The 26,058-nt window shown below is 34.9% G+C and overlaps 2 protein-coding genes across 2 annotated transcripts; one reads left to right on the top strand and one right to left on the bottom strand.

The window, feature by feature from the left end:
- Positions 1–1,807: 1,807 nt before the first annotated feature.
- On the bottom strand, positions 1,808–13,182 carry LOC116117337. Its single transcript, XM_031403383.1, has 11 exons — positions 12,923–13,182; positions 5,752–5,828; positions 5,323–5,398; positions 5,164–5,236; positions 5,011–5,062; positions 4,564–4,625; positions 3,659–3,722; positions 3,196–3,253; positions 3,010–3,096; positions 2,185–2,279; positions 1,808–1,905 (listed from the first exon to the last, which is right to left on the bottom strand). The coding sequence occupies exons 1-11, from the start codon at positions 13,003–13,005 to the stop codon at positions 1,814–1,816; spliced, it is 819 nt and encodes a 272-aa protein (XP_031259243.1). The 5' UTR covers positions 13,006–13,182; the 3' UTR covers positions 1,808–1,813.
- A 608-nt stretch (positions 13,183–13,790) lies between these two features.
- LOC116117351 lies at positions 13,791–14,521 on the top strand. Its single transcript, XM_031403399.1, has one exon. The coding sequence runs from the start codon at positions 13,947–13,949 to the stop codon at positions 14,349–14,351; it is 405 nt and encodes a 134-aa protein (XP_031259259.1). The 5' UTR covers positions 13,791–13,946; the 3' UTR covers positions 14,352–14,521.
- The last annotated feature ends 11,537 nt before the right edge of the window (positions 14,522–26,058 follow it).

Genomic DNA, 26,058 nt, shown 5'->3' with positions numbered 1-26,058 from the left:
TAATACCTTTAACCATCCACTTATTCTAAAGTTAAAGTAACATAATAAAGAATTGTTAAACTAATCAATATTAAATTACTTTCAATCAATGCACTCCTCACGGGTTAATTAGTTTGAGTCTACTGACAATTCAGGACACCTTTATTTTCAACTGACAAGATAAATCCTAACATGCCCTTTACCTGTTAGTGTTACCCTCACGTCTGTCAAGTTCGAGGACGATTTTGTTAGTAAAAAAATAATTGTGTTCTTGACTTGATAGACCAAAACCAAAAGGACTAAAAATAGTAATTTGATATTTTAACATATTATTCCATTCAATCCAACAAAAAACACTCCACACAATAAGGATTCCATTTCTTTTCACTATTAGATTGATATGAATGAACGATATATTACTAAATGGACTAATTCTATAATTATTTTCAAAAAATAATAAATGCAATTTAATTTTAAACCCCACGTAATATTGCCGGCGTCAACTTAGCTAATTCTAATATCAAAGGCCTGTCAAATGCAAAAACTGGGTAAAATCACAAAAACCTCAGTGGTTTAAAATAATAAATGGAAGAACAGACTTGACATTTGACAAACCATTAATTAATTAAATCAAGAAAGAGATACCAAGCCAGCATGTACACCAATCGCTTCAAAATTGGTGAAACGTACATGCATTCGCTGCACTTTTGTATGTATATACGACCAATCAAGAGACTTTAGATCAACATATATGTAATCTACACGCTCTGTGATTGGCCCAAATACACATGCATTTGTTGCAACCAAAGTTTAGTTTCTCTCATCTACGGGAGGCAAAAAACTTTTGCTCAACAGATGCATATACAACCAATCAATAATGAAGCTTGTGTACAACACATGCGCTAACATAACATACAGTCATTAATTATGAGTACATCCGTTGCACAAAAGTCTTTTTTTGAGGAGAGATTTGAGTTATACTTTGCGAAACTTTTCACCCTATTACTACCCCTAATCTTAGGGAGGTTCAAGTATCTGCCCATTATGTTTAACAATAAAGTTTTAAACATATGGTAAATACATTTCTCTTCTCTAGCCCTTCTTGGAGTCCCAAATAACGTACGAGTAAATTTCATCTACATTGCACAAAATATTTTACAGCAATATTACAAAAATGATAGCCTAAATAATGATTACAAATATTACAGCAATATCTTGGATTAATTTTTCATCTAGAAACAAAGCATTGTAATAGTAACTGTTTGCAATAATTGACCATATATTATACAAACTTCACCAACATGCCTCATATCTAGAACCCTGAAAGATTTTTCAATGCACATATATCAGGGATAATGAATGATACTAAACATACTAAATAAATTCTTGAAAATTGATCTTTCTAAAACAGTTTAAGGAACTTTTTTAAGAGTAATTTAAGCTTGACCGATCAGAAAATATAAAGAAATCTTGTTTTGTTATGTGTTTGAAAAATAAGATATATGAAACACACTTTATTTTCTGAAGGCTAATGTTAAACTCAAAAATATTTTACCCTATATGTGAAAAATGTGATTTAGAAAATACGACGCTCTTTTTACTTGAGAATATAAAATTCAACAGCTTGTTATCGTATTACAAGACAGTTTTAGTTCCTAGAATGAGGAAGAGATGCATGAACTTTATAATCTTTAGTCAAGACCCACTGCTATAGGTACACAAATCTACATGAAACTTTAATGCTGATACAGTAGGAGACTATTTTGATAAGCACAAAAAGAATCTAAAATCCAATACATGTATTCAGGGAGCCAATAGCTTACCAAGTAATGCACTATGCGCAGGGGCAAAGTCTCCTTGTATGTCGATGTGAACCATCACAAGAAAGCATTGCTTGTGTTCGAGTGTACAAGCATGCTGTGGGATTCTGAAAGAGAAGGGAAAAAATGCAACACTCAAATTTAAACCTATTTTTGCTACTTAAACTTTTATAGGATGTTTCCATGCATAAGCAAAATAATAAAAACTAGAAACTAGTGTAATAACTCTGTAGTAATCATAATCCTTCTCCACCATGATGATTGTTCAGTGCACATCTTTCACGATCAAACGAATAATTCTCATTAATTCTCCTTTAAAATACAATTCCAGACCAAAAAAAAAAAAAAAAAAAAAAAAAGCCCAATGCAAATGAGGAATTATACCAAAGGGCTGGGGGATCATCAAAATCTACTTCAGCAGGTTGATCTGCTCCCATGCTTGCCAAACATCCTCCTTTGCAACTGAAATACTTTTGGATACTGTTTGGTCAAAAGAAAAAAAGTAAAAGAATAAAGAGATGAGGAACCTGATCCAAATATAAATTATAAAATAATCTGAAAAGTAGAAGCAAGAAATTTCTGAAAAATTTCAACAAGCCACAATTTCATTGTATTCCAACCTCTGGTATCTTTCTTAATAATGCTTAATTAACAATTTATCAACTAAGGAAGATCAGTCATGCATCATTCAATATGGTACAGCATTTGAAGGAAAGAAAAAACAGAGACGTCAACACAATTTTTAATAGGTTAAACCATGTTATGCTTCAAATCTAATATCAAGCTCACGTGATGATTTAAATCCCTTCAAAATGCAACATTACAGTTAGCATATGTTATGTACTGCAAATAAAATGTTATCAAATCCATAGGAACAACCAACTAACCCCTTTAAAACAATTAACCTTCACACAAAAGAGAATGCTATTAAGAAAAGAAAAAAAAAGCTTTTGCCTATTTACCTAGAAAAAGGGAAAAGGAAAGAAAATAGGTATATTTTATAATTAAGAAAAAAAAATGTAAGAGAATCAATCACGATGAAATTGTAGAGATTAATCAATTCAAATAACATAGACCATAAAGTCCAATAATTCCTATATTTCAATTACTGAAAGTAAACAGTACCAGAGATGTTTCTGCTACAAAATTAGAAGTTAATACAATAAATGTATTTTAGAGAAAAGGAAATAAGTAACAGAGCAGAACTTACATATCACATTGATTAAGTAACAGAAGCTTATTTACCACACAAGACTGTCCTTTTGATTTGCATACTGAATCACAAGAATCACCTTGCCTAACAACCAGATAAAGAGAGTTGAAGCGAATCAGTTATATATACATATTAAGTGTAAATGAAGGAAAAAAAATAAAATAATATGAAAACTCCACTCACCTTCCGATAAAAACATTAATTCCATTCAGCCTGGTTTCTAGCTGGGTTACACCAGGCCCTGCACAATGAAAATTTACTTACACCATTTAGTTCTTCTAAAAGGTTATCATTTTTATTTAAATAGAATAAATATATAGCACCAAGAAAATATTAAGAAAATTGTTGCACAAGCAGTAGAATAATTGTATTTATTTATATATTTACATAGAATTATATCAACTTAGAAACTTTATTATCATTTATATTTCATTTGTATGGATCAAACTTAGTCCTTATAAATAGTTAAAGGCCCTCTCCCCCAAATATCATTAACAAACACCCAATAACAAAATAAAACCATCGATTACATAGTGGTTGTATATTATATGCATCAATAGTCAATGAAAACTTGGCTTTAAATTGATTTGAGTTTTTAGCAGGATACTGAACATATTTTGCAACAAAAATTCATATCTAGACTGACCTGAAGAATTTGACTGCAGTGAAAAGCAATGATGAAAATCACTAAGATAAGCATTTTCATGAACCTGAAATATTCAAACTCATTTAGATATTAGAATCATAGATCATAAAACAGACCATAAACTACAAATTGTTGTGTTCACATTTTTGTAGAAGGTGAAACATGAGTTAACCAACAGCTAGTGAGACAATTTGAACTCATATCTCTACCACAAAGCCAGGATGCTAGTGCCACAATATATATATATATATTAAATCACAAAAATAAAGTAAAGACAATAAAAAGGTCACATTATACCATGATCCTCAGATGCTAAAATCAAAGATCTAAAACATATCAAACCCATATTTATAACATCAACAGATTGCTTAAAATTGCTAATTAGGTAATTATAGGATGCTTTTAATAGTTACTCTCACTTCACTCCAACCTCCAAGAAATGTTCAGAGAGACAGTAAAAGAATACAACTAGCTAATTGCTGTTATGAATCAAGAGCTGCACTGTCAAATTATGTACAATAATCAGCTTGTGAAAATTTTTCTGAGTTCTTACTAAGCAGATATCCTCAATTTACATATTTTAAAGATGGACCAACAAACTTTAATCATTTTATATATGATATTCACCTCATTTCTGAACACAAAAATAATCATTTCAAGTTTAGCATTCATGAAAAAAAAGAATGGTTCCATGCATGTTCATAGTAGTTGCAATCCAATAGATGGTCACCAAGTACTCTAGCAGGAAGTAACTACATAATTCAGTTCACCAAGGACCAGATTCATGTTTTTTGTTCTATCTTTCTCAGGAGCACTATCCCTGCTCCACTTCTGGCTAAACATAACATCGTATATTGTCTGATTAATTATTGAAGCATTCACTAGATTGAAGTAATAACACTTACCACACTCTCAGAGTTATGACGACACCTCCCAGCACAAAAATCAAAAACACTTTGAAAATTTCCTGCCAGAAGAGAAAAAAGAACAAAAAATGAGATAACTCTTATCCTTGCAGATATTCCAATTAAAAAGGTGGTTTGTAAAGAAATCTAAGCTCCACTTATTCCTTATCATGTCAGCGCATGCAGAAAAACAACTACTTCAGAATTAAGATTCCAGAAATTGCCAAAAACCAATCTGAAATATATATATATATGTTACGGTTCAATTTTTCTGTTTAATGCCACATCACTTACATGCAACCATCAGCTTCAACAGAAAATTAAGACTGAAATTTCTCTAAGATGATATCTAACAAGTAGCCACTATAGTGCCTGAAGGGAAACCCCAGAAGCTAATGCTTTCTGAAGAAAATAAAAATTGTTGTCTACCACAATCTAAGAATTTACCAGCAGTTGCAGGCTTAGCTATCTTCATCTTCAGCACTTGCTCTTTTTGTGTCTGCAAGTTACAATCCAGCAATAAATTCCATTTAAATATTATATGATTTAACATCAAGAAGAACAAAAACAATAAAACCAATTGAGTAGTCAGAACAATACTCGTGCAGGATTAACACAGCATGAAACACAAAATTCATAAGAGTTGCAACACTGTGAAAGAAGATTGCATCCCCTGCAAACAACGGTAAATCATTTCAATATCATCAGGTACTCATGGTCAAGTTCAGCATCTCAGAGGCCAGCTTAGGAAAAACTCACTGACAAGAGAATTTCTCTCCTTTCACAGGACAGCAGCGAGACTGCGGATCCACTGATAGAGCATCACATACATATCCTACAATGTAAATAATGATTAAGTAACAAAGAGAATCAAAGAAAACATACAATGCTGCAGGCTAGTAAGAAGCAATCTCAAAATGAATCTATAGCTAAAATTAGAACTGTTACAGACCATTGGACACGGTACTGTTACAGCATTTTGAGCATGTCTCAAAAAGCTGAATTTATATACAAATTAAACTGTAAATTGATTGACAACTTAAAAACCACAATACTTAGACGTCAATTCAAGTAGCATGATAAAGATTACTTCAAAAACAAAGTGTTTAGCCATAATAATGGAGGAATCGCAAGCATTTTTCCAATATTCGCAACGAAAATACAAAGCAAGAAATTGAAATCACTCACCGTTATCATCAGACAATAAATATCTTCCTTGAACAGTGGTTCTACACAAGGTTTTCTCTCGAAAGCCAATATTATCCCTGTAATTCACAAAAGAGAAGTGAAAAAGAAATGCAAACTTAAAATTTTCTTTTCCATTTTCTCGAGAAACAAACAAAAAGAGAAACACGAAATTTGAAATTGAGAGAAGATTCTTTGCGTATGGAGAGAGNGATAGGCAATTGTAAGTTAAATCAAACCAAAAAATCAATGAAAGGAACAAAACCTTGGCCGAACCTTTGGAGCTACTTTCCTCTTATTGTTGGCCCTAGAGGAGGGTACCAAAAACATACACAAAATTGTGGCCCACAACCAAATGCGGTAATTAAATTATGGTGACGAAGCAAGACAAGTCTTGTTTGTTTTTATTGCTTACTTTCTTGTGGCTAGTAATACATTCCCTTTTGGAACATGTTATATTTACCAATAAATCTCAACCAAATCATCCTAATTATACTTGTACCCTTTCAAAATAAGACATACATTAGCACTAGGGTAACGTTACACCGACCGAACGACCAGATTTTAATAACGTTACCCTATTTTGTCATTTTTTGTTTGGGTTAAGTGGAGGAATCAAAGTAATTTGGAAGTGACAGAACACATATGCTTTTCTTTTGTCGTTTGCTTTGGGAATACATACAAATGAAATTGCCTCTCCAAGCTTACATTTTATATAGAAGGGCCAAAAACACCAAATGGAGACATCAAATTTAATCAAAAGAAGAAAACAAAGTGTACAATAGAACTATAACATCAAAATTTACCACTCAGTAATATTATCTAGTCAATAATTATTATAAGATTAAATTTTTAATAATACATAATATTTGAATTCGATATTGTTACTATATATATATTGATGACTTGGGATATTCGGACCAGCTTATGTACACTTCAACTAATTTTTCGAGACTCGAAAATTTCTGCTCGGATAAGAGCTTTAATAGCTACCTCTATGAATACCCAATGAGAGACTCGAACTCAATACTTTTTGAATAATATACCTAAGAGCCCCATCGAACCACTCGACCACCTAGATATAGTTTTCATGTATAGTATTGCTAAACACCTTACATTTTTTTTCTTCAAAATAACAAATTATATTGGATATTACCACTTTAAAAAACCAATAAGTAGTTACCATTTTTAACAATTTTAAATCATTACAGTCTCCCGGGACTCTAATACAATAAAAAAAGGGAATAATTGAAAGTAATTTTCTTGTATTTAATAGCATTCTTTTGTTGTTCAATGCGTAAAAATGGGTGCATTTAGAAAAACAAAGTTCTAATTTAACAAACTCATTATGATTCATAGGAATTATTAGATACAACTCACTAGTTTCTTTAAGTAAATCCACATTGTTAATGATAATACGTTTAATCATCCACTAATTCTAAAGTTAAATAATAATACTGTAGTACCTTTAATCATCCACTTATTATAAAGTTAAAGTAACACAATAAACAATTGTTAAACTAATCAATATTAAATTACTTTCAATCAATGCACTCTCACTGAGTTAATTAGTTTTGAGCCCCCTGACAATTCAGGACACCTTTATTTTCAACTGAAAGATAAACCTAACAGCACCTTTACTGGTAGTGTTACCCTCACGTCTGTCAAGTTCGAGGACGATTTGTTAGAAAAATAATTGTTCTTGACTTATAGACCAAAACCAAAAGGACTAAAAAAGTCTTTGGATTTTTAACTATTATTCCATTCAATCCAACAAAAAACACTACAGAAAAGGATTCCGTTCTTTTCACTATTAGATGATAGAATGAACATCTAAAATGGACTAATTTATATTATTTAAAAATAATAATCAATTTAATTTAAACCCCACGTAATATTGCCGGCGTCAACTTAGCTAATTCTAATATCAAAGGCCTGTAAAGCAAAAAACTGGGTAAATCACAAAAACCCAGTGGTTTAAAAATAAATGGAAGAACAGACTTGACATTTGACAAACCATTAATAATTAAATCAGAAAGAGATACCAAGCCGCATGTACACCAATCGCTTCAAAATTGGTGAAACGTACATGCATTCGCTGCACTTTTGTATGTATATACGACCAATAAGAGACTTTAGATCAACTATGTAATCTACACGCTCTGTGATGGCCCATACACATGCATTTGTGCAACCAAAGTTTAGTTTCTCTCATCTACGGAGGCAAAACTTTTGCTCAACAGAGCATATACAACCAATCAATAATGAAGCTTGTGTACAACACTGCGCTAACATAACATACAGTCATTAATTATGAGTACATCCGTTGCACAAAAGCTTTTTTGAGGAGAGATTGTGTTATACTTTGCGAAAACTTTTCACCCTATTACTACCCCTAATCTTAGGGAGGTTCAAGTATCTGCCCATTTGTTTAACATAAAGTTTAAACATATGGTAAATACATTTCTCTTCTCTAGCCCTTCTTGGAGTCCCAAAAACGTACGAGTAAATATCTACATTGCAAAAATATTTTACAGCAATATTACAAAAATGATAGCCAATAATGATTACAAATATTACAGCATATCTTGGATAATTTTTCATCTAGAAACAAAGCATTTAATAGTAACTGTTTGCAATAATTGACCATATATTATACAAACTTCACAACAAGCCTCATATCTAAACCCTGAAAGATTTTTCAATGCACATATATCAGGGATAATGAATGATACTAAACATACTAAATAAATTCTTGAAAATTGATCTTTCTAAAACTTAAGTTTTTTAAGAGTAATTTAAGCTTGACCGACAGAAAATATAAGAAATCTTGTTGTTGTGTTTGAAAATAAGATATATGAACACACTATTTTCTAAGGCTAATGTTAAACTCAAAAATATTTTACCCTATATGTGAAAAATGTGATTTAGAAATACGACGGCTCTTTTACTTGAGAATATAAAATTCAACAGCTTGTTATCGTATTACAAGACAGTTTTAGTTCCTAGAATGAGGAAGAATGCATGAACTTTTAATCTTTAGTCAAGACCCACGTATAGTACAAAAATCTACATGAAACTTTAATGCTGATACAGTAGGAGACTATTTTGATAAGCACAAAAAGAATCTAAAATCCAATACATGTATTCAGGGAGCCAAAGCTTACCAAGTAATGCACTGCGCAGGGGCACAAGTCTCCTTGTATGTCGATGTGAACCATCACAAGAAAGCATTGCTGTGTTCGAGTGTACAAGCATGCGTGGGATTCTGAAAGAGAAGGGAAAAAATGCAACAACTCAATTTAAACCTATTTTGCTACTTAACTTTTATAGGATGTTTCCATGCATAAGCACAATAATAAAAACTAGAAACTAGTGTAAAACTCTGTAGTAATCATAATCCTTCTCCCCATGAGATTTGTCATGCACATCTTTCACTCAATCAAACGAATAATTCTATAATTGTCCTTAAAATACAATTCCAGCCCAACAAAAAAAAAAACAAAAAAAAGCCCTATGCAAATGAGGAATATACCAATGGCTGGGGGCTCATCAACACTTCAGCAGGTTGATCTGCTCCCATGCTTGCCAAACATCCTCCTTTGCAACTGAATACTTTGGATACTGTTTGGTCAAAAGAAAAAAGTAAAAGAATAAGAGATAGGAACCTGATCCAAATAAATTATAAAATAATCTGAAAAGTAGAAGCAAGAAATTTCTGAAAAATTTCAACAAGCCACAATTCATTGTATTCCAACTCTTGGATCTTTCTTAATAATGTAATTAACAATTATTCAACTAAGGAAGATCAGTCATGCATCATTCAATATGGTACAGCATTTGAAGGAAAAAAAAAAACAGAGACGTCAACACACATTTTTAATAGGTTAAACATGTTATGCTTCAAATCTAATATCAAGCTCACGGATGATTTTAATCCCTTCAAAATGCAACATTACAGTAGCATATGTTATGTACTGCAAAAAAATGTTATCAAATCCATAGGAACAACCAACTAACCCCTTTAAAACAATTAACCTTCACACAAAAAGAATGCTATTAAGAAGAAAAAAAAAGCTTTTGCCTATTACCTAGAAAAAGGGAAAAGGAAAGAAATAGGTATTTTATAATTAAGAAAAAAAAATGAAGAGAATCAATCACGATGAAATTGTAGAGATAATCAATTCAAATAACATAGACCAAGTCCAATATTCCTAATTTTCAATACTGAAAGTAAACGTACCAGAGATGTTTCTGCACAAAATTAGAAGTTAATACAATAAATGTATTTTAGAGAAAAGGAAATAAGTAACAGAGCAGAACTACATATCACATTGATAAGAACAGAAGCTTATTTACCCACAAGACTGTCCTTTTGATTTGATACTGAATCACAAGAATCACCTTGCCTAACAACCAGATAAAGAGAGTTGAAGCGACGCAGTATATAACATATTAAGTGTAAATGAAGGAAAAAATAAAATAATATGAAAACTCCACTCACCTTCCGATAAAAACATTAATCCATTCAGTGGTTTCTAGCTGGGTTACACCAGGCCCTGCACAATGAAATTACTTACACATTTAGTTCTTCTAAAAGGTTATCATTTTATTTAAATAGAATAATATATAGCACCAAGAAATATATTAAGAAAATTGTTGCACAAGCAGTAGATAATTGTATTTATTTATATATTACATAGTTATATCAACTTAGAAACTTTATATCATTTATATTTCATTGTATGGATCAAACTTAGTCCTTATAAATAGTAAAGGCCTCTCCCCCAAATATCATTAACAAACACCAATAACAAAATGAAACCATGTACATAGTGGTTGTATATTATATGCATCAAAGTCAATGAAAACTTGGTTTAAAATGATTTGAGTTTTTAGCAGGATACTGAACATATTTTGCAACAAAATTCATATCTAGACTGACCTGAAGAATGACTGCAGTGAAAAGCAATGATGAAAATCACTAGATAGCATTTTCATGAACCTGAAATATTCAAACTCATTTAGTATTAGAATCATAGATATAAAAAAGACCATAAACTACAAATTGTTGTGTTCACATTGTGAAGGTGAAACATGAGTTAACAACAGCTAGTGAGACAATTTGAACTCATATCTCTACCACAAAGCAGGATGCTAGTGCCACAACAATATATATATATATATTAAATCACAAAAATAAAGTAAAGACAATAAAAAGGTCACAATACCATGATCTCAGATGCTAAAATCAAAAATCTAAAACATTTCAAACCATATTTATAACATCAACAGATTGCTTAAAATTGCTAATAGTATTATAGGATGCTTTAATAGTTACTCTCACTTCACTCCAACCTCCAAGAAATGTTCAGAGAGACAGTAAAAGAATACACACTAGCTAATTGCTGTTTGAATCAGCGATGCACTAATTATGTACAATAATCAGTTGTGAAATTTTTCTGAGTCTTACAAGCAGATATCCTCAATTTACATATTTTAAAGAGGACCAACAAACTTAATCATTTTAATATGATTTCTCATTTCTGAACACAAAATAATCATTTCAAGTTAGCATTCATAAAAAAAGAATGGTTCCATGCATTTCATGTAGTTGCAATCCAATAGATGGTCACAAGTACTCTAGCAGGAAGTAACTACATAATTCAGTTCACCAAGGACCAGATTCATGTTTTGTTCTATCTTTCTCAGGAGCACTATCCCTGCTCCATCTGGCTAAACATAACATCGTATATTGTCTGATTAATTATTGAAGCATTCACTAGATTGAAGTAATCACACTACCACACTCTCAGAGTTATGACGCACCTCCAGCACAAAAATCAAAAACACTTTGAAAATTTCCTGCCAGAAGAGAAAAAAGAACAAAAAATGAGATAACTCTTATCCTTGCAGATATTCCAATAAAAAGGTGGTTTGTAAAGAAATCTAAGCTCCACTATTCCTTATCATGTCAGCGCATGCAGAAAAACAACTACTTCAGAATTAAGATTCCAGAAATTGCCAAAAACCAATCTGAAATATTATAATTATGTTACGGTTCAATTTTTCTGTTTATGCCACATACTTACATGCAACCATGCTTCAAAGAAAAATAAGACTGAAATTTCTCTAAGATGTATCTAACAAGTAGCCACTATAGTGCCTGAAGGGAAACCCCAGAAGCTAATGCTTTCTGAAGAAAATAAAAATTTTGTCTACCACAATCTAAGAATTTACCGCATTGCAGGCGTACTATCTCATCTTCAGCACTTGCTCTTTTTGTGTCTGCAAGTTACAATCCAGCAATAAATTCCATTTAAAAATATATGATTTAACATCAAGAAGAACAAAAAAAAAAAACCAATTGAGTAGCAGAACAATACCGTGCAGGATTAACACAGCATGAAACACAAAATTCAGAGAGTTGCAACACTGTGAAAGAAGATTGCATCCTGCAAACAACGGTAAATCATTTCAATACATCAGGTACTCATGGTCAAGTTCAGCATCTCAGAGGCCAGCTTAGGAAAAACTCACTGACAGAGATTTCTCTCCTTCACAGGACAGCAGCGAGACTGCGGATCCACTGATGAGCATCACATACCTATCCTACCATGTAAATAATGATTAAGGAAACAAGAGAATCAAAAAAACATACAATGCGCAGGCAGTAAGAAGCAATCTCAAAATGAATCTATAGCTAAAATTAGAAATGTTACAGACCATTGGACACGGTACTGTTAAGCATTTTGAGCATGTCTCAAAAAGCTGAATTTATATACAATTAAACTGTAAATTGATTGACAACTTAAAAACCACAATACTTGACGTCAATCAAGTAGCATGATAAAGATTACTTCAAAACAAGTGTTTAGCCATAATAATGGAGGAATCGCAAGTATTTTCCAATATTCGCAACGAAAATACAAAGCAAGAAATTGAAATCACTCACCGTTATCATCAGACAATAAATATCTTCCTTGAACAGTGGTTTACACAAGGTTTTCTCTCGAAAGCAATATTATCCCTGTAATTCACAAAGAGAAGGCAAAAAGAAATGCAAACTTAAATTTTCTTTTCCATTTTCTCGAGAAACAAACAAAAAGAGAACACGAAATTTGAAATTGAGAGAAGATTCTTTGCGTTGGAGAGAGAGAGAGAGAGAGAGTACCTGATCGCTGAAACTGTTGATGAAAATTGGAGGACAAGAAATTGAAGAAATAGAAACGATAAATTTAACTGAGATTTAAACATTCTGTTTAGATTTTGATTTGAAAATTTTGGGTTCTTTTAGCTCGCTTTTCTGCTCTATCGATCCATTGATATTTTGTTCACTACGTCTGAAATTTTCTGATCGCGAATCCTGTGGGGAATGAAATTTGTGCCGGTCCGAGCCTCATCAGCCCAGAGGCTCGTAATTATTTCTAAGGCTAATTACAATAATTATCCAAGACCTCCCTCTATAGTCTATAGCTCTTTATTAACAGAAAGGGCTATTATTCCACACCTCGCCTGAGGTTTCAGCTTTAGTTGTTGACACCCCAAAGGCATGAAAAATTAGCGCTAACCTCTGTCTCCACATTTGGAGAAATATCCAATACCTCCCCCTTATTGGCCTTAATTGATAAATTTCTTACATCTGGTTTATTTTATTGAATCCTATGACATTGATTAATATTAAACCTATCCATTTTATTCCAAAATTATTAAAAACACCCCTACCTTAAAAGATGTCTTAGGGTTTCATTCAATTTTAAAATTAAAAGTCTATTTTATCCATTCTCATCACTTACCAACTTATAAAATATTTTTAATTTCTCCTACGTTATTGTTTCTATTAAAAATTAAACTGGTAGAATAGCTTCCATACAATTTATTATATATTTATGATTTTTAATTTAATTATTTTTTACGGAAAAAGCTTAATTTTATCAAAATTCTTTTTTTAATTCAACTGCTTTTTTGTTTCAATTAAATTTTTATTTAAATGTGTTTATATTTGTGTTACCATCCCTAGGAAGATATAATTAAAAGTTAAAGGATGATTTTGTGGATGAGGGAGGAGAGGGATAATAACCCTTTTTAATTATGCATCTAATGAAATGAAAATTCTATTTGTAATTTTTGCTCCAAATTCAACACTTCACGTCTCAAAACTCCCGCAAAACGAAGCACAAAATTCCTTCGATTCTTAAATGTCGACCGTCCCCGCCGTCCATAACCACCGCCACATCCTCCGTCTGATCCTCTCATGCCGCAAAATCACGGCGCAAGTGTCCAACACATCCACCTCCTCGATCGTCGCCATGGCCTCGTCGTCCCAACACGACTTCCTCAAGCGTTACCACTCCAAACTCAACCGCTTTCCAGGCTCCCACCGCTTCTGGGACACCAGCACCGCCTCGCGCGTGGGCCACAAAGTCGCCTTTCAGCTTAAAGAAATCGGAATCGAATCTGTTGCTATTGATCTCCGTGAAGAGCTCTCGAGGCCGCCGCATCAGAAGATCATGGTCTTGCCGCTGTTTGATTCGGTGCGTCGCGCTGGTGTCGTCGTTGATGGAGTTGAGAAGTTAAGCGAAATCGGGCCGGTCTTTGATTAGGATGGGCTAGGATATTAAGAACAATTTTTTAAGCCGGGGGGTAATTGTAGGATTTGAGAATGGTAGTCGTATTCGGATATTTGATTATCTGTTTTGGACTTGTAACTTTTTCGAAGTTTTATATTTTTATATACATTTTTCTTAATATTAATAATTTAATGGCAATTTGGTTGATGATGATTGGATATCTAATATATTGAATTATTGATATAGTATTTGGCATGGCATTTAGTTAAAGAAAATTAAAATTTTAATTGAATTGAATTGAATCAAATTAAATTTTTTATAGATCAATTCAGATTAAGATTGATGACATTCGATAGACTTATTGCCTTCAATCCATCCAATAATACATTTCTACTGTAGGGTTGGCAATTTTCGGGCCTCGCCTCGTTCGGAATCCTAACGACACCGTCCGATCGAATCTTGAATCATTGCCTTCCCTTTTTTTTTTTTAAAAAAAAATTATAATTATTTAAGTTTTTCTGCGGTCTATAATTTCTAGAAGAGGATATGAATTTTATTAAATGGATTAGTTTATTCATGAGAAGTTAACAATAATATTATGTATATAAAGTCAGAATCCTAGTTTTGGATCGAAATTTATGATGTTGCTCATGTATTAATATTACATTAATTATAAAAAAATAAAATATATATTACACCATTTTACAGTTAATGTGATATTGTTACAAGCTAACCACATTAACTGAAATTTGAAACACCATTTTCAATTATATTCGTATAGTATTATTCCAAAATTGATTGAACGAGAGAAAGATTGAACATAAAGTATAGTCTATTTATGCTACATTTGATTTATAATTTCAATTTCAGTATCAGCTATTAAATTGATAATTTAATGAAAATTATTGAGTTACCATCCACTTAACCTTACAAAATCAAATGTCAACCAATCGTTGTGATAAAAAAAAAAAAAATTATTTATATATATATATATATTAATATTTCTGGATATTAATATAATAATTAACAGAATTCGATTATATTATTGAATTAATACTATAGTAAATTTTAATTTTATTTTTTATTATAAACTCTTTGAATACTAATTTACACATTAAATGTTATTAAAAAATAATTATACATTAACAAAATATATAGTTATTTATTAAGACCCTAAACAAATTAGGCGAAGTAAAACTTTGAAATTTGATCCATTTGACTTCATTTTATATACATTAAACTTAGAATTTAATATTTTCAAGAACAAATAATAATTAAATTGATCTTGAAAACAAATTCTCACACCATGTCCTATAAAAACCCTAACATTGTGCCATCCTTTAAAGTTTAAACACATAAAAACCATACAAAATTCTTACCATTATTTCTCAAATTAATTGTAATGGCTCCTATTACTTATTTCTTCTTATCAATTTTGCTCATTGATTGTAATTTGGAAACAATTTTGGCAACCAAAAAGCTGCCACAATTGTCTAAGGGCTCATTGTCTATATTATCCGCGGTGTTGCCCTTTACGGTGGAGGCAAAGCTGCCATCTCTGAGTTCATTGCCTCCGCTCTCTAGCATTTTAGGTGCCATGGCACCTTCACCAATGGGTGCAACCTTACCATCTTCAATATTCAAGGGCTCATTTTCCCCACTTTCAGCAAAGGACTCACTGTGCAACTTTTCGGAACATTGCGTCGGCCTTGCCACTGGCAGCTTCATTCGACTGGCCGACAATCTGTCCCCGCAGTTCCAAAGAAACTTCCCTCTCTCCTTGTGCTTTCACCACCATTTGTGCGTAATAGAACTTGACAAGTCTACATAATTTATATATATTCTAGCTCCATGTAACAATAATATTATCAAAGGACACTTTGGTAACATAGAATTAATCGCATGCTTTATATCTTGTTGATGCTAGATTTTGACACCAATGATTCGCACGTGCAAAGTGCTAAGTTGGCTTAGAAGTTATATGTGAATGGAAAATGCAATGAAATAAATAGAAGATGATTTTTAAAGTAGTTCGGATGCTTAAAGTGAATCCTACGTCCACTGTTCTTTTATATATATGAGGTTATAGGAGGTCGTGTATGATGAACAATGAGCAGAGGTACAAATGATTGATTATTTTGAGAGAATATCAAGTCAGTCTCTTTCTTGTAGGTTATCTGTGGTTTGAGAATTAAAGGTTACACTCAGAATGAGAGTTTTTTATCAGAATCCCAAAATGAGAGGGGGGCCCCTCTATTTATAGTAGAAGGTTTCAGGGTAATGATTATAAGTCTACAAGTGGGTAGGTGTAGTACAATTCCTATCGCACTTCCCATTGGCTGATTACATAGGAGATATCCTCAAATTGCGCAGGGCTTGGATAGGTGGGCGACTCCTATCCACTCGTAGATAAATTATGAGTCTACCAAGTTAATGACAACTATACTCTTTCTATCTTTGGACGACGTGGCAGCTCTTGGATGACACAAAGCCTACTTGAACTCTGATTGGTGTTGGCTAATGTAACCTTGTGCCAGCCCTTATTTCTTAAGCATAACAGAAGCTCCCCAGTTCTTAGGGTTCAAAAATTGAATTTTGAAAACTTCATAATTATGCCATGACCTGACATGTCTCAAAAGGCATCTGCTCGAACTATCAATTGAGAATAGCCTGAATGATACAATGTTGATGAATTCACTCGACCAGAAAACTGTATAGAGGTCGCAACACAGATCTTCTGGAGTTACACAAGCGACCTGTGTCGGATTGTACCCAATATTATACCGATGTGTTTCAAACTCTATTTGTTATCCGCGACCTGAAAGTACTTAGAGTATTTTGCTATCAAAAGCTGGAAATCACTTTGCTCCGAGTTTGATATATGAGGAAGAGTGTTTTATTCGAACGACCTCTTCAAATGTTTATCTATTGCGCTTAACAATTGTCCTGGTCAATAAAATAAGCTTTATCTAACAGACGTGTCTTTGCACAATAAGTGTTAGCCATGAGTATTAAATACAAGCCAAGCTGAAACGACATTCTCTTTTAAGCATAAAATGCGGATGAGGGTGCATTTAATGTGGAGGAGATAACCACGCCGATGTTTGGCAACTCTAATGGAAGGAAACGTAGATTGATTTCCACGAGGCGTGAAGATTACTCTTCACAAGGATTGGCGACACATGGTCGCATCTAATAGCTAGAAACGCATCCCGCCCAAATGTCACTTACAAGGGAAGCCAAACGTCGCCTTCTTCTCTATAAAACCCTAAGCCTATTCCATATTTTTCATAGAACCTGCATTTCCAGAGAGAAAATAGAGTTTCCATACTCAAGAAATTAGTTCATCCTCTTCCTGGTTGATGCGCACTCGTTGCTACGACAGAATGTTCGCTCCTAGTAATCCGGAGGTAAAGAAAAATTCTTCTCTTTCTCTTTTTCATTTATGTTAAAAAACTCAATTTTCACAGTAATGGTGAGATTAGATGCCTGCTAGGATTACATGATGCACATTCTCAGGTGGTGTTTGAAATGGAACACTTTTAAGAGTTAAAATCTAGGGCACAAATCTTTGGGAAATCATCCTCAAGAATTTTTCAGGGTTTATAGGGTTATGGGAGAGAAACTAGGGTTTCTTTTATTCTTTTAAGTCATTGTACAAGACAATGTGTACGGAGACTGAGTCATCTCTGCATGTCACATATTTTCAGACCTTAAGAGGAATGGATGGTCTTGATACAAGAGCAACCAAAGGGACAAGCTCGCAGCCACTAGGCACTTTGGTGGGTCCCAGACAGGCGGTACTATTAGCAGCCACCGCAGACAAAATACAAAAGGCGATAGATTAGTTTGCAATCAATGTAAATGTCTACCAACATAGGTCGCACACTGCTTAGAACCCTCTAGAGGGAATGGCTGTGATCTCAGAAGTAATTTTCAAATGCTGGGTAACGATACCCTTTCACCCCTTTATCAAGACGATCCTCGACCACTTTAGGGTTGCACTGTTCCAGTTAACACTCAATGCGTATATGATAGCGATCGCTATGTATCACATGTGGCGGACATAAACTCGGTGAGCTGACAGTTGTGGAGCTCGACTGCGCCTACTATTTGAAGAGGAGTAAAGATAAGGATTCATACTACCTCTCAAAATGATCAACGATTGAGGGAGGGATATTTGGTTACCCCAGCAACATCAGGGCTTATGAAACCAAATATTTCTTCTTCCAGTATGATGGTGTTTGTAAATTTAGAGAGCCGAGTAGGTTTTCCCTTTAATTTCCAAACTGTTTATCCCTTCCTTAATAAGTAAGGCTAACACACACTTTGCTTTCTTGTAGAAAACAAGATGACCAGGTTATCGGTTCTAGTAGATTTTAGCCATATCGAGGCATTCGGTCTACTGCCTGACCAAAGTCGTGACGCGAAGCTGCTCTTGACCACTGCCAATTTACAAAAGTATGGTTTCTTTAGCCCCGAGGCGTCCTTGGAAGCTCTAACTCATAAGTATCTTCCCATGCAGGAGAACTGTCTTTATGAACAAAAGACTTTCCTTGTTGACACACTTTCATGTCACGAAGCAACCATGCCACCAAGGGTCTCAAGACATCGAGGAGAGCTGGGGGATTCACATTCCCCAGAATCAACCTGACTGAACCAACTGGAGTGACCTTTAACGATGTTCCCATGGGAGGGATACAAATTGATGCTGAAAGGCAACAAACCATGGAGCGACGCGAAGAAGCTCCCTAGCCTGTGGCTGCTCACGGTTCGAAGAAGAAGACTGTGGGCTAGAAGACCAGGAAGAGAAAGCAACTACCCACTGACGAGGAGTCAGAGTCTGAACTAGAGGGCCTCGGGGTGTTTCCAAAAAGATCTTAGCCCTACCACGTCTTTTGCTCAAGGATTCCCTTGATGGACGCCCTCGACACTCCAACTGCCCCCGAGAATTCATGTAGGGGAGAGGGAACAACCATAGCTACCCAGAGGAGAGTAGGCAAACAACGAGCCGAGGAGGTGCCTACCTCTTTGAGGCTAAACCTGTTTGTGTTGGATTCATTAAGGCAACTGTTAGAACACTTGTAGTCGGTGGTATACACCCTGTTAGAATGCCAACTCACTGCGGTCTTTGATGGGTTCATTGCTTCTTGACCCATTGATCTGGTGGCCCCTATGATCCAGTTACAAAGTCAGGTAAAGCAGCATGTTCTTTTCGAGAACTTCTCAATACCAACTGATCTCTTAGATTTTTAAGATCTTAAAAAAAAAAAAAAAAACTAACTTTTGTCTCTTTTCCTGTGCAGTCCTTCCTCGCACTAACTGTGGCCCAATAGAAGAGTGACATAGACTCTGCCGGTAGACTCCATGAACTGAAGGAGGAGAATGCCAAGCTGAAGCAAGATTTCTCAATCGTAGATGCAAAGGAAAAAACAGCTTGCATCCAGGCGGATCAGTACTTAACTGAAAGAGATCTTGCTTTTCGAGTAGCAAACTTTCATAAAGGGGAGCTTGAGAAGAAAGATGATGACAATAAAGGGCTTCAATGAACTGTGTCAAGGCTCACCAAAGAGTTGAGCGAGAGAGAAAAAGAGTTGCAGGCAAGCATTGATCACGTAAAAGTGGCGGAGGAGAATTGAGCTTGACTGTGGGAAAACACAAAAAAGCAGAAGAGGGCACTGTAGACGAACCTAGAGCTACTTCAGGGGCGAGTCGCTTCATTGACTGAGCAAATGAAGTAGCAAAATCTCGAGCTTGAGAGGTAGGCTGCCCACTGGGCAATCCAAGCTATTTATAGCTTGCGGGCAAGGAATCCTAAAATGGATATCTCTGAGCTCCCTGATGATTACCAAGCCACTATTGTTTCTATGCTCGAAGCCAAAGAGGCCAAACAACAAGAGGAACAAGAACCTCCCTTGGAAGATGATCAGTTGGACACAGGCATTCTTGTAGATCAAACAAATGATTCGGAGGTTGGCGACCAGCCAGAGGATCAAGGGGTGCAGCTAGGGGTCCCGAGAGCGAAGACCAGTGATTCCTCCTTTTTTTGCTTTAAGTCTTTCTTGCTTACCATTTTTGTAATTCTTGGTCGCTCTTCTGTACACATTCATCGAATATATATAAATGCACTTTTTGACCACTTGTGATAGTACTTTAATACTTAAGCATTTCACAATACAAATATAACATGTCTGATAATCAAACTTGCAGAAAGTTACAAATAACAAGATTATTAAAAACATGAGATTACAGCACAAGTGTTTCTTTGAAGGAAACTGGAATGATCTTATTCATGAAATTTACAACAGCAAGAACTTTACCAGTAAAATGATCAAAACTATGAGCAAGTTCAGAATTATTGATAATAAGGGCGAAGATGTTCAGCATTCCAAGCTCATGGCACTTCGGAACCATTATGCCTTTTGAGGTGATACGCTCTAGGTTGTACTATGTTAGCGATGCGATATGGACCTTCCCACTTAGGTCCTAATAGCCCCACACTTAGTTCCCTTGTGCTGAGAATGACTTTTTTCAAAACCAAGTCACCAACCCGGAAATCTCTTCTCTTGACTTTAGAGTTGAAGAATCTTTTTGTCCGCTATTGGTAAGAAGTTATCCTTAACCGAGCCTTGTCCCGGTGTTCTTCAACTAAGTCCAAACTTGCACGTAAAGGTGCCTCGTTGTCTATTTCATTGAAAAATTTCCTTTGAAGTGAATCAGTTCCTACTTCCATTGGAACCATCGCCTAGTAGCCATATGCTAGCAAGATAAGTGTTTCTGAAGTAGAGGTTCTCAGAGTTGTTCTATATGCCCATAGAACTTCTGGGAGATCATCGGCCCAATTGCCTTTGGCTATGCCAAGCTTGGCCTTCAATATGTGCTTAATAGTCTTGTTGATAGCTTCAACCTTACTATTGGCTTGTGGTCTTGTTATTGAGTCGAATTTCTTATGAATCCCTAACTCGTTGCAAAACTGCTTGAATTCCTCGTTGTCGAACTGCTTCCCATTATCAGAGATGAATGTATGAGGAATCGCATAGCGGCACACTATATTCTTGAAGAATAAGTTTTTAAGCTTTTTTGTAGTGATCACGGCAAAAGGCTCTGCTTCGACCCATTTAGTGAAACAATCCACTACGTACTTGACGCCCCCCTTTACCATTTGGCATAGGCCCGATGAGATCAATTCCCCACATAAAGAATGGCCAAGGACTGGTCATTATCGTTAGATGGTGGGAAGGAGCTTGCGGGATGTTCACAAACCTCTGACACTTATCACACTTCTTCATAAAGTTGAAGGTATTCTCGTGAAGTAGGGGCCAATAATATCCCTGACGGATAATCTTATTGGCAAGAGATCATGCAACAATGTGATTACCACAAATCCCTTCATGTACCTCTCTCATGATGCAGCCTGCTTCATCACCGGTTACACATCGGAGGAGGGGAGTGCTAAACCCTCACTTATACAGTTGATCCCTAATAAGTGTGTAAAGAGCAGCTCTAGTTTGTAGGAGTCTTGCCTTAGTTTTATTGGTGGGCAGAGTCCCGTCTCGGGATACTGAATGATCGAAGTCATCTAGGAAGAAGACTTTGTTGTAGCTACGATTTGCTCAGGTGAGTTGATGCTGGGAACCTTGATGTACCAAACTGGAATACTGTCCGAAGCATCGGAATCCAGAAATGAGGCTATTTTTTCCAAAGCATCCATGACAGAGTTAATGTTTCTCGGGATTTGCTTGAACGTATAATGCTTGAAAGGCTCGAGTGCGGCCTTGGCTTTCTTCAGATAGCTGATCATGTTTTCTTCTCTGGCTTGATATTCTCCTAAAATATGATTGACAACTAGCTGGGAGTCGCTATTGATGTCGATTGCATTTGACCCCATTTCTTTTGCTAGTCGCAGACTAGCAAGTAGTGCTTTATATTTAGCCTTATTATTCGTAGCTTTGAACCCAAACCTAAGGATTCCATGAATGCGGGTCTCTTCGAGACTAAAGAGCAGAAGACCAACTCCAAATTTTCTTCTGTTCGAAGACCTATCAACATAGAGGCTTTAGGTTGATAAGTTCCGAACAGTTTCTTGGACAACTCAACTGGCTGACTGTTTGGGTTCTCGATCTGGCTGGTAAGAGAACTCCAAAATAAAATCAGTAATAACCTGCCTTTGATTGCTATCTTTGGTCTGTAATGCAAATCGAACTAACTTAGTTCTATAGCCCACTTGAGCAACTTACTCGAAGCCTCCGACTTTTGAAGAACTTGTCTGAGTGGATAGTTGGTCAAAACTGTTAGTGTATGCCCTAGGAACCAATCATGTCATCGGTTCTAAGGCATTATGTTTTGTATATATATGTTAGTATATGCATTTTTATCTTATCAATAGAAGAAAGTGTTCTTATTTCACATGTGGTTTCTTGCTTCATTTATATGTATGTATTACATGTGAAATGTCTGGATGATACAAATATTTAGAAGATCAAAATCATCAAAGTATTCCCTATATAGGTAATATTAATTGGGCAATAATATTACATAGTAGGCATCCTGAATGCCTTCGTAGAATATCATGTAATGTTATTAGTGTGGGTGATTATAAAAGTTATATCACTTAGACATTAGCATGGATAAGCGGTTAGTGAACTGTTTATCGAATATGACCATTTATGATGAATCATATGGACATTTAAAATGTATTTACTGATTCATCATAAGATCGTACTAGTGTATTATTAGTCCTTAGACCTAAGATAACACGGTTGGATTCTATATAAACGTATATGGTTCATATGGTGTATAAACACGAGGCTAATTATGTCATGTGTTAATAAGCCGATTTGACCATGTGTTGTTTATGTGTGAGGACAAGTGATAGTCAAGATGAGATCCGTTGACTTAGTATAGATTGATATCAAGTTCCCAGACAAATGTCAAGATACATTAAAAAACGGAAATCTCTGGCCAAGGTATATAAAATGTTATCTGAAAGGTTGTTTTATGGTGACACGTTCCATATGTATTGATTGTCAATTTGATATAAAATTAAGATAAGGATTTTGACATACCATGAATCTATTCTTAATTGGGATTAGACAACAAAAGGATTTGATTATACAGCGCATATGATTATAAAAGGGTTCGTTAAAGTATATCTTCATTGTGACTTAGGGGTTATGGAGCACTGCTAGATGCCTACCATAATCAGTGGAAGTTTTGTTCATAAAGAGTTATGACAAAACATATCGGAATAGACTATGATATTGGGCCCACGGCTAGGCCATAGTGAACCTAAGAGGTAACACATAAAAACTAAGGAGAATGGAGAGATAGCTTAAAAGAGTTGATTATCCAAGGTTGGCTAGTACCTACCAAGGGTAATAAAGTTATTTATATTATTATCATTGAATTAGATTCAGTGGAGGGTTATATTAGTTATTATGAATAATTTAAGAGTTAAATTGCTAATTGAAATTAAATGGAATTCCAATTCATAATTAATCATTTACTTTATATTAAGTTGAATTTAACAATTGGTTGTAATTGTAAACATATGAACAATTTAAGGGTTAAATTGTTAATTGTGATTAAATGTTAATCCAATGTTATTATTTAAAGAAGTTTAACAACTTCATAATAATTATGGAATTATTTATAACTTCAAAACAATTATGGAATTGTTTAAGGAAGTCCAAAACAATTGTTGAATTGTTTACAAGGCTACATAAATAAAGAAAATGATATATCAATTTTGAGATAGAGATCAAAAATTTCTAAGAACCCTAAATGTCTGTCTTGGCCTAATTCTTCTTTTATCTTAGTGTGGATACTCTTTTGTTTAATTTCTTTTGAAATTAAAAGTCTCCAAGATTGCTAAGGACTTAAGGTAACAAGTTATACCTTACTTGTTTTTCAATTTGATTGAATTTTTTTGCAAAATATGAATATACATGTTATAGTATCACATGCATCATTCTCCATGCATTCCATCTTTCAAAAACATGGATGGTGTGAGCATGGAAGCGATTAGCAAGGCATAGGTCAATCGTTCCATCTCTGGATACCGCGTCTCGGCGTCCAATAGTTGCTTTCTCGTATAATATACTGGCCACTAAACTTTGTCTTCTTCCTGAATGAGAGTTGCGCTGACCATATATTGAGAGACGGACAAGTAAAGAAATAAGATTTCTTTGGGAAGAGGCTTGGACAGAAGAGGTGCCTTTCTGAGATGCTCCTTTATGCTCTGGACGGCTCGCTCACATTCCAAAGTCCATTCAAACTTTTTATTGGCCCTAAGTATATCGAAGAACAGCAAGCAACAATCTGTTGCTCTTGATATGAAGTGACTAAGAGCTGATATTCTCCCATTCAAGCTTTGAACTTGCATTCGATTGGCAGGACTTTTCATATCTAGGAGAGCTTAGATCTTTTCAGGGTTGATTTCAATTCCCCGGTGGTTAACCATATACCCAGGAATTTCCGTGAGGATCCTCCAAATGAACACTTAAGAGGATTAAACTTTATTCTATATCTTCGAAGTACGTTAGACATCTCTGCGAGATTGGCTATGTGATCTAAACCGACACGCGACTTGACAAGCATGTCATCAACATAGACTTCCATTGTTTTACGAATCTGCTTGGAAAACATACGGTTAACCAGATGTTGGTAGGTTACCCCAGCATTTTTCAGATCGAAGGGCATGACCTTATAATAGTACGGTCTCTGATCTATAATGAACGAGTATGCTCTTTGTTGGGCATGTACATCGAGATTTGATTATACCCCGAGTAGGCATCCATGAAGCTCAACAGCTCGTGCCCAGAGGTGGCGTCGATGAGCTAATCGATTCTAGGTAGAAGGAAATTGTTCTTTGGATAGGCTTTGTTAGGATCAAAGAAATCAACGCAAGTTCGCCACTTGTTATTGGGTTTCTTCACCAAAACAGGATTGGCTAGCTAACTCAGGTAATAAGTCTCCTAAATGAACTCGTTTGAGAGGAGTTTATCCACCTCAACTTTTAGAGTAGCATAACGCTTTGGGTCCATGGCTCTTCTCTTCTGGTAAACAAGCTTGATCGCGCTATCGATGTTGAGTACATGACACATTACAATCAGGCTAATCTTGACTATGTCAGCATGAGTCTATGAAAAAACATCAATATTCCGTTTGAGGAAGCTCGTTAGGTTGGCAACGATTAATCCGCAACACCTTAGTCGGTTCATTTTGGTCAACCGATACCTTAGATAGAGTCTCAACAGGTCCACTGTGGGAATACTCCTCCTAAACACGAGGATCTATGTTGTTTTCCATTAGACCTGGTTGTGGTTCGATCCTGTTTATCGCCATAGCCTACTTGAGAATGCCCACTGGCCTCCCTTTCCCTTTGCGTGTCATCTGCACTACTCTTACATAGCAATCGCAGGATTCACTATAAGATCCTTTAACTTCCACACACCCTGTCGGAGTGGGAAATTTAATCTTCAGATGATAGATGGAGGTGACGACTTTGAAGTTCCATAATAGAGATCATCCTAAAATGCTGTTGAAAGCAGACTAACAGTCTACTTCTAAAAACTCCGTAATTTTGGTCACCTCGTGGGTATCACCCAAAGTGACAGGAAGTGTAATCACTCTCTTGGGAATCAGATGATCCCTAGTAAAACCATAGAGAGGGATAGAGGCAGGCTTCATATCTGCCTTGTCCAATTGTATTTCCTCAAAAGCTCGCTGAAATAGATAT

This window comes from Pistacia vera, unplaced genomic scaffold (assembly GCF_008641045.1).
Source record: "Pistacia vera cultivar Batoury unplaced genomic scaffold, PisVer_v2 Contig804, whole genome shotgun sequence".
NCBI classification, from domain to species: domain Eukaryota; kingdom Viridiplantae; phylum Streptophyta; class Magnoliopsida; order Sapindales; family Anacardiaceae; genus Pistacia; species Pistacia vera.
This window is presented reverse-complemented; position numbering and strand designations above follow the sequence as displayed.

Excerpts from the sequence above, each read along its gene's own strand:
- LOC116117337 (XM_031403383.1), bottom strand. The coding sequence starts at position 13,005 with ATGTTTAAATCTCAGTTAAATTTATCGTTTCTATTTCTTCAATTTCTT. Across the intron at positions 4,626-5,010 it reads AGCTAAGCCTGCAACTGCTG|GAAATTTTCAAAGTGTTTTT; the intron begins GTAAATTCTTAG and ends CTCTTCTGGCAG. Across the intron at positions 3,097-3,195 it reads ATTAATGTTTTTATCGGAAG|GCAAGGTGATTCTTGTGATT; the intron begins GTGAGTGGAGTT and ends TCTGGTTGTTAG.
- LOC116117351 (XM_031403399.1), top strand. The coding sequence starts at position 13,947 with ATGTCGACCGTCCCCGCCGTCCATAACCACCGCCACATCCTCCGTCTG.